The sequence below is a fragment of the Nelumbo nucifera genome, chromosome 4, assembly GCF_055504915.1.
Source record: "Nelumbo nucifera cultivar China Antique chromosome 4, China Antique-T2T, whole genome shotgun sequence".
Classification (NCBI taxonomy): domain Eukaryota; kingdom Viridiplantae; phylum Streptophyta; class Magnoliopsida; order Proteales; family Nelumbonaceae; genus Nelumbo; species Nelumbo nucifera.
Window position 1 is genome coordinate 34749401 of NC_142652.1, and position 17681 is coordinate 34767081.

The 17681-nt window shown below is 34.5% G+C and overlaps 1 protein-coding gene across 1 annotated transcript; it reads right to left on the minus strand.

Moving 5' to 3' along the window:
* Positions 1-1065: 1065 nt before the first annotated feature.
* PUX2 (plant UBX domain-containing protein 2) lies at positions 1066-13669 on the minus strand. The gene is made up of 3 exons (XM_010273014.3): positions 12412-13669; positions 11385-11663; positions 1066-1602 (listed from the first exon to the last, which is right to left on the minus strand). Exons 1-3 carry the CDS (start codon positions 13297-13299, stop codon positions 1345-1347), a joined length of 1425 nt encoding a protein of 474 aa, XP_010271316.1. The 5' UTR covers positions 13300-13669; the 3' UTR covers positions 1066-1344.
* Positions 13670-17681: the final 4012 nt, after the last annotated feature.

Consider the following 17681-nt stretch of genomic DNA (forward strand, 5'->3'; position numbering starts at 1 on the left):
GACTGAATTGTAATGAGAATAAGGTCCACTACCCAGACATGAGAACAGGATGGGTTATTTAGCAAGCCCAGCAAACTACCTGGTTAAGCCTAGTTTGGGCTCAACTCAATGAACTAAATTCCAACCATCATATTGTCTGAATCAGTGATTATATTAATATCAATTTATTTCCACCACAAATAGAAACTGAAATGGAAAAATAATGAGATAATTACTTTGAGTTAGTAATTCGAGTTCCCCTGTTGATTATAAGCCGATCAAAGCTAGTTTAACTGAGGGATGGGGACTGACAGTTAGTAGTAGAGATAAAGAATGCAATAAGCAATTAAGCATGCCCACATTTCTGCATAATTCTAGAGAATTTGATAGTCTCATTCTTTTAATTATCCATACACAAAGGGAACTGCATAAAAGAAAAGGTACACTGATAAAAAAAATAATAATAATAAATCCCTAAATATTGCATATAAGACAGATCCCCAGAGGATAGAGACAGGATGCAGTTTCCTACCAAGAAATCACTGAAGACAAATAATGAGTACATGGACCACTTTATTACCTCATTCTAGTTCTCCTCTGTGAAACATTTTTCCCCCTCAAGGAAGAATTCGAGTTGATTGATTTCGAAAAAATTCCCTTGTAAATTAGACGTGACGATTGATTAGGATTAACATGGAACGGATCATAAAAGAGGTATCCATTGGATCAATAATTCTATACCATCCCCGTTCAGAGTGAGAGGCTAATCACCAATATGAATGACTTTATTTTTCAAAACATATATATGATTTTGCTGACATGGCAGTTGTTTTGTTTTAAAAATCAAAACCGTACACATTGCAAACACCCCCACCTAGTTTCATGTTTACAGACATGGCCATGATGCAATTCAGAATCCAAGATTCCAGAACCAATAGAGCCATTCCATATTTCTGAACCAAAAAACTCTCTTTCAGCTTCACAAAATAATATCAAGCATTCAAATTGCCAAAGGACTTAGACCAGTTTTTCCTTGCAGATAAAGTGATAAACTGCAAAATTGTTCAAGCATAAGAACTTAGAATATTTCTTTTCAAATTGACTTTACCACATCAACCAAATTGGATCACAAATCATCTTTACATCCCAGCTGGGATACATCCAGGCTTCAAGAACATATTTAATAAGAATATAATTTGTCTTAAAATAAGGATATGAATCACCAGGAGACAAATACTGAACTGATCTTTATTGTGGCGGCAACCATGGCGTGGCTATGGCACAGGAGACTGATAAGTCCAAAGTCGATGGAAGCTGCCAATTGTTGTAGTATATGCCCAAGATTGGATTTGAATGTCTTAGAGCTCATGCTGGAGTAATTGCTGTATCAGCTCTTAGAGGTTCACTGATTTCAAGGAGTTCATTACAGAGTCCGGTAAAAACAACAGAATCTGTCTCTATAGGTTTGAACTTAATAAGAGCTGATGGAACCAAGTCCTCATCATCCAATATTGGTGTTCTTCCTCCAGCTTCTGGAAACCGTGGGATCACCCGCCTCTTGATCGCTACTGGATGCAATAACTCAAATTCCAATGTGGGTTCTTTTAGTGCTGCACTTGCAAACTAAAATATGAAGAGAAGAATAAATGAATGGCTCCTTAAATTAATAAATCAACATAGAAAGACTTCAATTGATAAAAAATCACTTTATGTGCTTTTAAGAATCCTGGTGAATAAGATGTAGCTGAAACTTGGCTACATGGAATTGAACAAACAAAGACCACTAATTATCAAAATTTCCTTCGCAAAGAAAATGAATGTTGAATGTTCAGGCCAAGTTAAATTTTTATATTTAAGACCAATACAAAAGAAAACCTATTATCTGTGCCTTGGGAGATTCAAACAATTGATATGACAAGGTTAGGTTAGAGGTTCAACCACATTTGTAAATCCCAACATGTCAGTGAAGGGTACAACCAGTAAGACTATCAGATAGATCCAGAATACCTTTCATGTTTGGAGTGAAAGGATACAACCAGTAACCATATGTCAGTGATGGATTGAATGAAAGAGTAAAACAAGAACCAATTAAGGTTATAAATATCTATACAGGCCAATACACCGGATGGGGCGTATCAGCCTGTATCTTTGGCCACTTTTTCCTTTTTTTTTTCAAACCTGTTCAGGGGGTCGGTTTAAGGCCCGTCTACCCCGTGAAACAGGTCAAACCCCAAAACAGTTGCTGTAGGGGCGTACTAGAGGGTCACTGATACAATAAAAATCAGCTAATACACTCCGATACATTGCAAAATTTTAATCCATGGAATCAATAATGCATTAAGTATCTCTACCTACAAGAAGACATCACCAGAAGATTCAAAGAAAATTCCCAATGTTCATGGTTAAATCAGAGCATTCAAATGAAAGATAACTTTTCATCCCAGAAAAATATAAAGCTTAGGAGGTGGCCCATAATGTTAGACACACCAAGTGGTAGTTAGAAAAACAACACATTATTTGATAGAGAGTATCGGTCCAAGAAACAAGCACACTCACTGGTTTCAACATTTTAGTTTTTATGGAGGAATAGTCTCCTGGGGTTTGGTCTCAAGCCCAAAGAAAAATGAGGATATGCTGCAATGCAACCAGATTCAATTCTAGTTACTCAAAATAAATAAAATATATGGTCAGCAGTCTGTCCCACTTGTACATATCCTATAGCCACTCACCTATTAAGTGGACCCACCTTCAACATTGTGGTTGTGTTTGTTTGATTAAGGAAAAGAAACAGAAAGCGGAGGCAAAGTTCTTAAGGAATTTTGAGAAAGACAGAGCCTGTAGGTTGACCATTTACAATTCTAGTTCCCAATACAAGTTGATGATAATGGGGCATGATGAATATGTGAAAGCAAGCCCAACTTAGTGTTTGTGCTAATTTTGATGGGTTTCAAGGATAAATTTGGACATCTTACTGATAAAAATGATCATGGCCAACTTCAATAGCATTTCCAACATGCTCGACCCACTGACACTGGTTCACAATCAGCCTGAAAGGTGAAATACTTGTGACCCTAACCTTATTTGGTGTAGGATCAGTTGTTTCAAACTTTCAATACAAACTGATGTAGAATTTGAACAACTGAAGGATGAACCTAGGAGAATAATGATAGGCTAAAAGAAAAGTTTAGTGATGATTTTAGGACTAACGAGAAGGATTAAGAAGGGTTAGAAAGGTTCTGGGTCAAATTGTTGAGAACTATAGCTTCTATATAGAATGATGGAAACATAGAAAAATTAAAAAACTGTGTATAGAAAACTTTGTAAAGGTGTTTGAAATGATGGATTGTATGCATAGTTGTCAAGGCGATGCCTAGGCAACAAGACACCCTTGGGGGCTCACCTCGCCTAATCGCCAAGCAGTTTTGTACATTGTGTTATAAAAAAACTTCTATATTCTTGATTTTTTTGATGTTATAATTATAAAATAGACATTATTAGACTAAAATATTCATTTTGTGTGTTTATATACTAATTTCTTTTTATTATTTTCTTATTTGTTGGGGTTTAATCAACAAAGCATTGCTAAATGCTGCATTGAACCCTCAAAGACTTCAAAACCTGAACCAATAAGCAAGGAAGAACTTAAAATGTTGTCTAATCAACACATTTCTTCTTTTCCTATAACAGAAATATAGGGGTTCAGCTCCGATATTTTTTGAATTTTCTTTTCTTTCTTCTTTTCCTTCTCATGAATATGTTGGAATATGTTGATTTTCTATACTTTAACAGGAAGTTTATACTTTTCTTATGAAAATTATGGATACTAATTAAGGAAATATGGTTAAGGAAATATGGATACACGTTTTTTACTTTAAAAAATCCATCACGGCATACTAGGCAACAAGGCGCCCCCCTGTTGCCTAGCCGCACCCTAGCACCTTGAAAACTATGACTGTATGGGGCAATTTTATTTGAAAGTGTTCTGAATAAGTTTTCTATAGAAGAACAAGTTTCCCTTCATAAGATAAATTTTCAAATTTCCCAAAACTAGGGTTTTAGATGGAACTTTACAAAATTGAGCATATAGAGATGGGAATGATGTGATAAAGGCATATTATGCAGGCCCTATTGGAGTAGGAACTTCTGTTAAAGCTGAAACTTTGGCACTGCAAAAAGGGTTGAGACTGGCTAAACAATTGGGTTTACAGCAGTAAGAAGTGGAGGGAGACTCATAACTCATCATTTCTTAGCTGAGCAGCAACTCCATGGGAGCTTGGAGTTATAGGCAGACACCAAGGGAGAATGTTACAATTGCAAAAGAAGTCGAACCTACTTTTAGATGTTTTAGAAGGACAGTAAATGGATTGGCAGATTGTTTGCCAAAGCAAGGGTTTATAGGGAACAACTTTTCTGGGATGTATTGTTTCCCTAGATCTTTTGCAATCTCTCACTTTTAATTTAATGAATAATTTTTCTGTTGCTGATCCAAAAAAAGTGGATTTAAGCTCACACAAAGTTATAGTATTTAAAAAGCGTCTCTTTGGCAACAATTTTTTGGACAGCTTTTACAAGACTTTTTGGCTGAAATGTATGTATTTGTAGGTTTTACTCCTACCCCTACTCCTTGGATGAGTGGAAAAACCATAAAGGATAGGGTCAAAAATGACTTCATTCAAAGGAACCTAGGAGTAGCTCCAATAGGTAATAAAATGAGAAAGTAGACTAAGATGGTTCAGTCACGTGCAAGACCATCAACAGCACCAATAAGAAGTGATCTGTTGCAAGTTGAAGGAGCTAGAAGGGCTAGGGGTAGGCCAAAAAGGACATGGGTTGAAGTGGTAAGAAATTATTTAAGTGCTCATAATTTAACAATTGATATGGCATTAAACAAGCGGAATTGCAAAACAGGATTCATGTAGCCAATCCCATAGATAAGGCTTGAACAATGATGATGATGATGATGATGATGATGATTATCCCTACTAAAAAGAGTCTCTTCAGAAACAAGTTTTCGGACAGCTTTTTCTCAGCTTGTTGGGTGAAAATGTGTATCTTTCTGGTGGGTTTTACTCCTGCTACTACTATATTTTTGTATGTTTTACGCCCACTAGGAACAAACATGAAACATCAATGTACTAACAAGCATGGCTAATGGGAGGAACAAACATCAATGAATTTTCTTGTCTTTTCTTTTGAAAGGCTAGCTGAAACATCAATGGATTTTGAAAGGCTAATTGAAACTGATTCAGTTGATTTAGAGTTGGAATTTTTTTCGATAGTTGAAAGATAATTTCATTAATCAAAGAAGATAAGCTGTTACATGCTTCCCTTGGAGAGGCGTGAGGTGCAGCCTCTCCTAAACATTGCATTGCTCAGAGTTGGATGAATTTTATAGAAGCTTCTTTTCAGTTTACACCGGATTTATATAGAGGACTATGGAATAGCATATCCACTGGTTAATCATGGACGTAATAGTAGATACATCAAGGTTTTCAGTCTAATGATGATCTACCAACTGCTAAGCTTGACAAGGAGGCAATACTCTTGGACAGGGATCCTTTTTCTTTTTCTCTAGGTTTCTTTGAAAAAGGCTTTACGTCCTCCTACCCCTTGTTGTATTTATGTCACCCTACCCAAGTTGCGTTTTTTTCTTTGAAAAGGTTAGGATCATATCTCATATTTTCAGGTTGAATTGGATTGTACTTTTTTTCTTTTTTGTTAGTATAATTTTAAGGATCTGCCAAGAGCATTAGATATATTTTCCAGGTTCAAAAGCAACTCATACTATTCCTTCAAAGTTTTCCTTATTCACAACCCTTTGTTTTGCACCTTTTCATTTGAAACTTGGATGTTTTGCACCACTTCTCTTCTAAATCACATTTTCTGGTAACAATTAGGTATTACTTCATCCAAAAAATTGCAATCCATATATTAAAGAAACATAAAAGACATATGATATGAGATGCAAAGGATCTAACTTTCTGGCCTCTAGATGATTTACTTGAGCACCAAGTCATCAGCCCATGGATATATATAGAAAAGTGTGAACTTCTATTAAAAGGAAATGAGAATATACAAGAGAGAAAAGTATTGAAAGCAATTCCAACATAAAAGGCAAAAGTATCAAAATGAGATCACATAAAACCCACAAATATATATTATATACATTTTCACCCAACAAGTCTAGCAAAAACTGTCCAAAAAATTGTTTATGAAGAGTCTCTTTTTAAATGCTTGAACTTTGAGTGGACTTAAATCCAACCCAAGGGGGAACAAATGTCAGTACACAATCTCTCCTTGGACTTCTAGGTTTACTATAAAAAATAAGCTTATTCCTCTCCCTCCATATGCCCCAAGAAACTGCAACCAAAAAGGCAATTTTTCTAACCAAGATGGCAGATCCACACATTCTTCAGTTTCCCATCAAGCAACATTTTTTCCAAACACCAGGACACTATACAACCTGATAACCTTGGATTTTGAAATATTAGAAAATGTTTTTATAAATGAAATATTAGAAAATGTTCAGCCCATGGATTTAGGATAGTTGCCTCATCTTCCCCCCATTTCTTCTTTTGTACATCCTCTTTTTGTCCTTGGATTTAGGATTGTTGACTCCCCCCACCCCATTTCTTCTTCTGTGCATTCTATGCTTCTCTCTTTTTTCTTCTTTCCATTTCTATACCATAGTTGCCAAGGCATCACCTAGGCACCCTTGGCTGAGTATCTCACCTAAACACCTTGTTTATGGTAACAAGGCCCCTCTTTGGGTGACTAGGCACCAGACTAGGCAATAAGGCACTCCACCTAGGCAACAAAAATTGACTAGGCAGTCACTTTATTATAATATCATTCATATTGCTATATCATACCAATATGTGTGTTAATACATTCGACTATATACTATATGTATTATCTATACTTTGTTTTAAAGTTTTACTGTTGAAATTTAAAAGATCCAAGGCTTTTGAGAAGAAAAAAGAAAGAAAGAATATAAATATAAAGAGGTCACTTTCTGTTTTTTCTTTTCCTATTCTCTGTCTCTCTTAAATAGAAAAATGACACCACTGACTAGCCTCATACTTTTTCTCTCTTACTCTCTATCTTAAATTTTATCTTAGAAAATTGTAACCTTCTTTAATTGCTAATTTGATATCAAATTTCCAAGAATTGTTATTTCTTCGATTACTCTCTATCTTACGCCTCACGTATCAATGATTATTTAGTGATTTAATGAAAAAAAAACTATTCTATGCATTTTTATAGTTCAAAATATATGAAAGAAGCACTTCAATAATCATGAGCCAAATAAATAGAAGAGTAAAAATGAAAAACCAATAGGTGAAATCATGTTATATTAGTTTCTCTTAGTATTTTAGGAGAGTTCAATGCAAAAAGGGCAATCAAGTTCTTAGTTTCTGTTGTATATATCGAGTGATTTTTCTAATTATTCTAAATCTAACATCCCGACTTTTTTTATTTTCTCATTTCTTTTCAATGGATTTGTTTTCTTTCTACTGCCTTTTTTGCATAGATCAAATTAATTAAGTTATTTTCTTTCTTCTAAACTATTGAATGACCATAAATCTAATATCCAATTATATGGATGATTCTTCATATGTTTCCTTTCTTCTAAATTGATTATTTGAATTATTTGAGAACTTTGTATTTTGAAACATGAAATATAAAATGTTTATAATTGTTAATTGATTCATTATTATTTTATTTAATGCTTAACCGCTGAAACCTATTGCTTATAAACTTTTATTTTATGATTATTTATACCTTTTATCATTCTAACTCGTTATATTATATGCTATTTTTATCAATTTATAAACTTTAATTTATTTTATTCTTAAGCTTTGAGGCTTACGCCTCACCTTTTTGGGCCATTATCCTCAACTATGCCTTTAGCCTTTTAAAACCTTGGAATCACCTAGACACCTTGACAACTATGATGAGAACCAAATAACAGTAGCTACAACTCTTTTTTTCTTTTTTTTGAAGAATCAATAGAAAATTCATTAAAAGAAAAGGTTACATCCTAACTCCCTTGGTTGTCAAGATGACACACCAAATACTTCAAGAACATACTTCTAGTACATGCTCAAAACTTTAAATTGAAAAAGCTTCTACATTACAAGGCTGTAAGTCAAGGAAATTCCAGAAATTTTCCAATAAATCAGCTTTGGAATCTTGATCAAAATCTGGGAGACCGAGAACCCACTCTGATAGCAGATTGCACACTGTAGCAACCATGTATTCTATATTGTTTGACCTGTTCTCGAAAACTCTTCTGTTTCTCTCCCTCCAAATAAACCAAGCAACACAGCATATCTCTCAAAACCCTGTTGCACAATCCCCCTGGTTAAAAGCCTTCTGCACTCATGCAGAGCCAACCCTAACCCAAACCAATGTTGCATGGAAACAGACATTGGGATCAGGATTAAATGATGCTTCTTCACATACCATTTCTCCTCCTTTCCCAGTTCGTGAAGTATGGTATAAGCCTATTCCCACAAAAATTGAGGCTTTTTGCTGGGAGGTTTATCATGAGAAGATTAACACTTTGGACATTCTACTAAAAAGAAGGGAAAATGTTTATTTATCCCTAAACTGGTGCATACTCTGTAAGGCTAATGATGAGTCTAGTTACCACCTACCAATCTCCTGTCCATTTGTTACCTTTATTATATGGGAATTTGGGTGCAGGACATTGCCTATGAGCTTGGCCAGTTTCTTTGAGGCTATAACTTTCAAATGGCTGAGGAAAGGAGGAAGAGTAATGGAAGATGCACAAGGGCTGTTATTTTATGGACAATATGGGAAGAAACGAATGCAAGAATTTTCAGTGAAAAAGAAAGAAGCATGGAACTGATTTTGGAGGGGATCACAGAGAGGAAAGCCTTTTTGCATAGATGTCTCACCAACTGGTTTTCAGAAATGGAAATTGATATATCGAGGTAGAGTCATGGGTGTTGAAGGGATGGCAATGTTGATGTAAAACATAGGTAAGAGCTGGAGATGGATGAATCTGTTTATTCTCTCATTGGAAATCAAAGCTTTAGATATCGCAAGCAGCTTTTATTTTGTAGAAGGAAGAATGAGAGGCACATTTGGCATTACATCTTAGAAATCTTGTGCTCAGTCACCATTTGAGATAGATCAAGGATGTGGATCAGGACATGATCCTCTTGCTCACTGGCAAGACAAGGATCATTGAAGTTTTTAGAGATAGCAAAGGGAGATTGAGCAATTTATTTCCATGATCCATTTCGCATGGCAACTCAATTAGAGCAGAATTGTTAGCAGTAAAGCAGGGCTTGAGATTGGACCATGTCTTTAACCTTACAAATCCAGTGGTGAATGGGGATTCAAATGTATTCTTGGGGCAGTTATAAAGTAGAAAGACAGGCTCTTGAATGTACAGACATGTTATGAGGGAGATTAGGAGCTGGCCTGTGATCTGCATATAGATTATAGCATAGTTGTCAAGGTGACACCTAGCAGACAAGGCGCCCTTGGAGGCTTGCCTCGCCAAGTCTCCAAACAATTTTGCATACTGTGTAATAAAATACTTTTATATTGTTATTTTTTTTAGATTATAATTATAAAATAGACATAATTAAAGACAAATATTCATTTTTTGTGTTTAAAAACTAATTTATTTTTATTATTTTCTTATTTTTTAGGGTTTAATCAACACAAACATTGTTAACTGCTGTATTGAACCCCCAATGACTTCAAAATCTGAACCAATAAGTAAGGGAAGAACTTAAAATTTTGTCTAATCAACACATTTCTTCTTCCACCTTTTCTTTTCTTCTTTTCCTATAACAAAAATAGGGGTTCAGCCCCCATATTTTTTGAATTTTCTTTCCTTTCTTCTTTTTCTTCTCATAAATATGTTGATTTTCTAGACTTAAACATGAAGTTTATAATTTTCTTATGAAAATTATGGATAGTTATTAAAGAAAGTTGGTTATGGAACCTAGGGAACTACCCAAGGATATGTGATTTTTACTTAAAAAAATCCATCACCTAGGCGACTAGGTGACAAGGCGCCCCCCTGTCGCCTAGCCTCGCCTTGGCACCTTTAAAACTATGGATTATAGGTGGAGCCCAATATCTACCAATTTCTTGGCTGATGGTCTAGTTAAACAAGAAGCATCAAGGAATCAAGTGTTTTGGGATGTAATCCCCCAATAATGAGGACTAGGGGTGCTCAGGGTTCAGTTAACCGAACCGTGGGCCTAATTTTGAAACTGAACCGATGTGACCGGTTTCTGGAAAACCGGTAACAGAAACCGAACCAAAGCTGATCGGTTAACCAGTTGACCAGTTCAGTTAACCGTCGGTTTGGTTTGTCGGCTTTTCAGTTTTTTATATTTATAATATATAATAAAAAATATATAAATATATAATAAAAACTATAAATATATAAAAATATCATATTTTAAATAATAAATAATATATTATATATTATAAATATATATATATAATGCATATTTATTAATTTATAATATATAGAAAATATATAGTATATAATATATAATATATATAAATATACATAAAATATGTAGAAATATATGTATACTAGTCGGCTCGGTTAACCGCCGGTTTTCTATATTGGTTAACCGAAACCAAACTGGAACCTTCAGTTTGTAAAAATACCAAACCGACCGGTTCAATTAACTGGATTTTCGGTTCGGTTTCAGTCGTTTTTTGGTTCAGTTTGGTTTTTCTTGCTCACCCCTAGTGAGGACTTGTAAAAAGTGTAGAATGGGGAGCTAGCAAGGACTAGGGGTGGCTAAAGCCTGCAGCTTAAGAAATCTAATAATAGAAAGGGATTCCAAGGTAGTGGTGCAATGGCTCAAGAATCAAGGTTTGACTCCTTGGTCATATAGGAATATCATGAAGGAAATGAAAGTGCAAACGAGGGAAGTGGTGTTGATGTATAATGGGTTTCTTGATCAACCAATGGATTGGCAGATACATTGGCAAACAGGGGGTATATAGGAGACAGCTGTTTTGGGGCCTATTGCAAAAAGCTCTAACAGAATTAATGACATTCTGATGGGGATGGGAAAATGTCTCCTATATTGGCGATGCCTGGTATCATAAATTTCCTATTATCCATCAAAAAAATGTACATATTTGTGCTTTTGTTTGTATAGCAGCAACAGAATATCATTTGGTCAGAGAGATATAAGTTTCAAATAAATTTTCATTTAATTATATAGCAATGTAGAAAGCAAAACTATTCAAGGTTTTTATGTAAAACTCATTCTTGGCAATTAAAACTAAATGCATGAAACAGGAAAGAATAGAATAATAGTTTAGCAAAAGAAAAGAAGGAAGAAAATAATAAACCTCAATGAGAAATAAATATAAGTTATACTAACCTCATAGAGTGCAGTAGTTGGCTCCCATGGAAGAAAGATACCTTGGAGTACCACTTCATCAGGAAACTGGATTCGAATGACAGTTTTCTTGTACCTCTTCCTTGCAGCTTTTGCCTGCTTCTCCTTATATGACTTGGGAATCAGAAGTTGAGACTCTGCAATTTTTTTCTTCCTCAGATCGGCCTCTTTCCTCAACTCTTCAGCTGTAAGGTTATAGAAAGAGTCTGGCAGATTGATTTTTGCTGCTATGCTTTCAGGGACAGAAAAGAAAACTCGAACCTAAAAAGTTCACAAGGCTGAAGAATTGTAAGAAGCAAGTAATGATTTAAAAGGGAAAAATAAAAGAAAGAAAGCAAAGAGATGATAAATCTATTCATGTAGCAAATAATACAACACAATCTAGTGATCAAAAAAATAATATAACACACTAAACTAAACGATAAGTCAAGAAATCTATGAACCTAATGCATATATAGATTAAAAGAAATTTTTGGAAGTCTATTGTGAACTATACAACAGCATATAACTGGATATAATGAAAGCCAGAAATATTAGAAAACAACAGTAATAATTGTGACAACTGAGAATTAACAGAAAAACTGATAAATCCAATTAACAATCAAAAGAGACAGTCTGGTAAGGGACCAAGCATTAAATAAAAGGGAAATAAGAAGAGGACCAAAATGACAAGAAATCAGAAAACATGAAAATCATAGAGCAATGTAAAGCAACTATGCTGCATTCTTGCAGTATGAGAGTAAATAAAAAAGAACATGATATAGAAGAAAGATTTATCAAAAAAAAAACATGATATAGAAGAAAGACTATGTATAACCAAAAACTGGTCAACAAAAGTAAGTTTGATGTAATAGGTCAAAATATTGACAGAAAATGGAGATAAATATATAACCAAAAAATAGAAAAATTAATATTACCGTACAACATGATAACGTAAAAAGCGTATAATGACAAAACAAGTCAGGACTTGGTGAAAATATTACAGCAGATAGTTCTAGCATTATTATACCTGTCTATCAACTTTCTTCGAGTCAACTGAACTGTCTCCCTCAGTTGAATTTGCACAAGGCAAATCTTCTGTCTTCCGTGTTTCCAGTAATGATATTGCCTCTTTGATCAAAAAGATCTGCTGCTCCAAAGGAGCTTCCATCACTGCCCACATTTCTTCACCTTCTGCTTGGAGTGCAAAGCCAACATACTCCATCAACTCAACACCTCCTACCACATCACCGATAGCCTCCTTTATCTTTGGATTGCCCATTCGAATTCTTCGAAACTTGGCATTTTGAGGTTCCTGAACAATATTCCTAAAAAGCTTAAGAACAACCTCCACAGATCCTTCAGATGGCCGTCCAGAAAGAAAGGCACCAATCCGACCCGCCAACTCATTTCTTGACTCCATCTGAGTCCCATCATCCTGTAATTCCCCAACAACCTGAGCATTCTCAACTGAGCTACTGAGGCAGCTCTCAATATGTGTGGACACCTCCTCTTCAGACCTATACGGTTGACCACAAACTGGGCACTCAACAACATTTAGCGAATACCCATTTTGAGAACGTTTCCCGGAAGTGATTAGAGAGTCAAAGGGATCGAACCCATTCGCCGGTATGCGATCGGAACTGGGGATACTCTGAGGAGTTGGCTCATTCTTTAGTCTACCATCAGAATTCCCATTGGTATTGGGTATCGACGGCCTCTGTTTTATGTTCGACGGAGGTAAGTTCTGCCTTAAATCACCATTCTGGGATGGACGCGTAAGGATTGGATTAGCCGGTCCGGACGAAGACGAGCCCAATACTCTCCCCTGTCCCTTGAATTTATCAGAAGATGACGATGAGAACTGATTGTTCACCTTCTTCATGAAGCCCTTGAATTTGTCCTTCACATCGTCCATGGCCGAGCTCTGAATGAAGAAATGAGAAACTCAAGATAACGAATCCCAATCAGCTCAGTCAAGAAACTATCTGCAACCTTTAGACGTTTTAGATTGGAATTGAGGACGGTTCCTTTTCGAGAAACCGACAAAGGAGAGAGCTAACGAGCAGAAGCAAACAAAGAGCAGCTTTGTAATTTGTAAATGGACTAGGGTTTCTTCCGAGTTTTAACGATCTGTTAGCCCTAGGAGAGGAATTAGAACAGAAAACTGTCGAGAACTGCGTAGACTTTTCAGGAATAGCGTGTCGCGTTTTTTTAACTAACGGTTGAAGATTCCAGGAAAGTGGGGTTTACGCGGCCGACGTCGACCATGCGATTTTCCGACCGTCTGATCAGTTACGGTTAGCGTCGTTTACATCTCTTTACACTGTCGCATCAGCAATCACCTAGCGACAGATGTCGCGTCGAGAGAGTAATGACTGATCTTGGACACTTGTTACACATTGATTGGTTTATATAAAATGTTGTAAAGAATAAAAGGTGTAGGAGATTGGGACGGATTCGTTGTTTACTGGCTGGATATTTTGTTTAATGACGAGAATACCCTCATCGTTTTGTACACGCTCGCGTTTTGACTTGACTGTCCTGTCGCTAAGACGAATCCACCCGTTCGTTACTTGTGAGATTGCATCATGACAATTCCTCTCATGATTGATGAACGGGCGGGAGCACTCACACGGAATAAAATGGAGTGTGACCCCTTGTGTGGATTGGGCTGGCGTGTTCATTGGGAATTCGGATCAGGATCCAGCGTAAGGTCCCAACAAGGGGTGATGGTGACAACAGCCGAACAGCAGGGAAAAGGGAGATGTTCTCAATGCACGGTTACAAAGTCTCTTATAACTCGTTCATTTGATATCTGGTCATATGAGATCGGCTTCAGTCAGTGCAAATCCGTATTCATACGAGACTGGATCTGCTCCTCACACCGATCTCACATGCACATTCTATCATGCATTAGTAACATCTCCCGTACTTATAAGTTATTCATGGAAGATGTCTAAAATGCACAATGGATATGCCTATGGGGCACCCATTATTTTATTTTGCAAAAAACTGTTCATTTATTCAATCATGTATATATTAGTTAACCTTTATTTTTGTTAATTTCAAAATATCCTTGTTCGCCATAAAACATTATTGAATATCTCTCTCTTACTCCAAGATTGAACCTCCATATCTACTTCCTTTTAATCATTATCATTTTAACCTCCTACGTGCAACACATGTGCACTTTTACTAGTAAAACAAAGTATGAAAATATTCCCAATACAAGGCTATAAAGACTGTTTGGATGGTATTTGTTGATAGTTAGACACATCACTAGACACTACATAAGTGAAACAGTAAATAAACACCTTTGTGTCAGGGGAAACGTTAAAATGAAGCTTCCCCAAATGGTTGATTTATACGTAAACCAATACAAACATTTATAAGAAAATAGGTATATGAAATAACATGATGGGATAAATGCCCACATGGCTATGACCTAACACCGTTTATCAAATAAACAGAAGTCATACCAAACACCCTAATAGTTAGGTTCGGATATTTGTATTCTTACCAGATATGGATTCGACTCGAATCGAATAAGGAAAACAATTCATTTTGGGAGGAGAGAATGGGAGAGACCCCTTCTTAATTGTTTTATTGTAAATATGGCTGACTACACCGTGATAACTACTATTTTTTCCCTCATTTTCTTCCCCATTTTGAAGATTTGTCCAACATTTTAAAGACTTAGGCTGCATTTGGCATTCCTTGTTTTAAAGACTTGTCTATTTTTTCTCCTTTTAAAGTGCCCTTTTAAGCAATAAATTTCTAACAACAAAAAAGAGTTACGTCCTTAAAATAAGGAATGTCCTTAAAATAGTGTGGCTCGTTTCTTGGAATCTCAAGGTATACAAGAAGATGCATTGGAAATAGCTACAAATCCTAATTATGGATTTTTTTTGCCTTTTTAATAATGATAAATGGCCAAATAATTTATTCACAAAATCTGAGAATAAACAGAAATGTTGTTCTTGCTTCTAGTCTATGGGCACAATGTATTTTTTTCCTTGTTATCAAAAAAAAATGTTGGGAAAGAGTTGTTTCTTTAACAATAGGTCGTTTTAAGGTGATTAGCAACCATTAATGCTATGTTTGGTTTGAAGGAAAAAAGTAGGGAAAGGTAGGAAACCTTTGCAAACCTTGTATAGGTTTCCCTCGCTTTCCATACCTTTTTCCTTCAAACCAAACATAATCTAAAGGGTTAGGCATAGTAGCTGCTTTAACCATATTTGCTGTAAGTGCACGTGATTTGTATATGGAAATTCTATATGATGATAATATATATTGTTTCTACACTTGTTTTTTTTGTTTTTTATCACTAATCGGATGTAAATTGCAAAATCAAAATCTGATTACACAAACACCCCATCCAAATATGTGATAATCAGATCAAGCTACAAAGTTTCAATTATCATTGACAGGCCTAACTGTTTGGTTACTCTTCTTTTTTTTTAATATTTTTTATCTTTATTATGTATCCTTTTTGTTCATTTTTCAAAAAAAAATGTAAGATTTTGAATAATGGGAATTGAATGAGGTGAAAAGTAGTAGTTCAATTTACAAGTTAAACCTCGCAACTAAATAGGGACTAAATTCAAAAACCGAGGGCTGGTCTATTCCAGTATTGACCCGGAATCAAATCCCGCAACCATCATTTTGGGGGAAAAGGGGTCAAGGGGAAGTTATAATACAAAAAAAAAATGAGTATATTAGTCAAAAGAAAGTTCCACAATCTTATTCATATTTTCAATAGTAGTTTAAATATAGAATTATGGATGTGTTCAATTTTTTCTATATTTTTTTATATTTTTGTGTATAAAAATAATTTAGATATGTCACATATACTTTTTGTTTAATATGATAAATATGTGATATTATACATGTGCCTAACTTTTTTGAAAATTTTATGTATATTTTTTTTCATTTTTGTATTGTTATATTATATTAATTTTTATTATTTATTTATGACATTAAAGGTTAATACATTTGACCCAAAAGTTGAACTATTGATCTTTGACAAAGAGTGAAATAATTTTATCTTTGGTTAGTTCTAAATTATGTATTTCATTTTCATTATCATTAAAAATAATTATTGTTTATTACACTTATTTTTTTAATTTAATTAATAAAAATATCGTAAATGTGTCTAATTTTTTTACACTTTTGTAACTTTCTATATTTATTTCTATTTTAAAATTCTATTATCTAATTATAACTTCATAGGTGTTAATCAATTTGATTCATATTGTTAAATTGCATAGCCACCACTTGGATAAAATGGTTTTTTAGTCTATTTAAAATATATAGGTTTATATTGTTGAAAATATTGACATGGATCTAATTAGTAACATTTATTAGTGAAAAAGAACTTAAATATATGGTTTAATGAGAAAAATGTGAGTTAATACCTTAAGTATAAGACTTAATGATAGGGGATTAAATGAGGTGGAAACTAATAATTGAAGTTACATTTTCAACCCTTACAATTAGAGATTAGCTAAATACATAAATATGGACATTTTAGTAGCCATTAAGTTGGCATTAAAGCTGTAATAAAATAACTTTTATACCCTTTCTCAAACAAGGAAAGAGAGGACAATTTTAGTCCAAAAAACCTTGCACTCTGCATCCACACTTTTATATATAGTATAGATTTGCAATAACCACTATTAAATCTTGCTTTAAGCATGGTATAGTCAGGTCTTCCTTCACCCTTTGAAGATTTGTTCAATTACTATCTTTAACTATTTCTATATGGTTGAATATATTTCTATCTTTTTTAATAGGATTATAAATTTCATCTATTTATTTTAATTTTTAAATGAAATAAAAAAGTAAAAACAAAACAATTGACATCATAAAAAGTCACGGGGAGTGGAGATCCTTGTGGGGACAGTGATAGGGATAAGTGGATAACTTTGTCCCCATTGGTGGAGACGAGGATACCCATGTACTTATGACCAAAATGTCTAAAATACTCATCCCCATGTAATTATGACCAAAATGTTCATTTTACAATTTTTTTCTACATATGAATTGTTACACCAAATCCTTCCAATCTATTTTTCTATATTAACTAATTTTACAAATTTGCTCCTCATGTCAATCACTCAAAGGTAAATCTACAATTTTAAATTCTTTTTTTTCAGTTTTCATAAAGTTTGTATTGTTTTATTTCTTTTTTGTAGAAGCCAACCTCAAAAGTAATTGTGTTGGTATTTTTGACACATTTTTATGCTTATTTTTAAAGGACTAGTAAGTATGCACGTGGCAACTATAGATGATGAT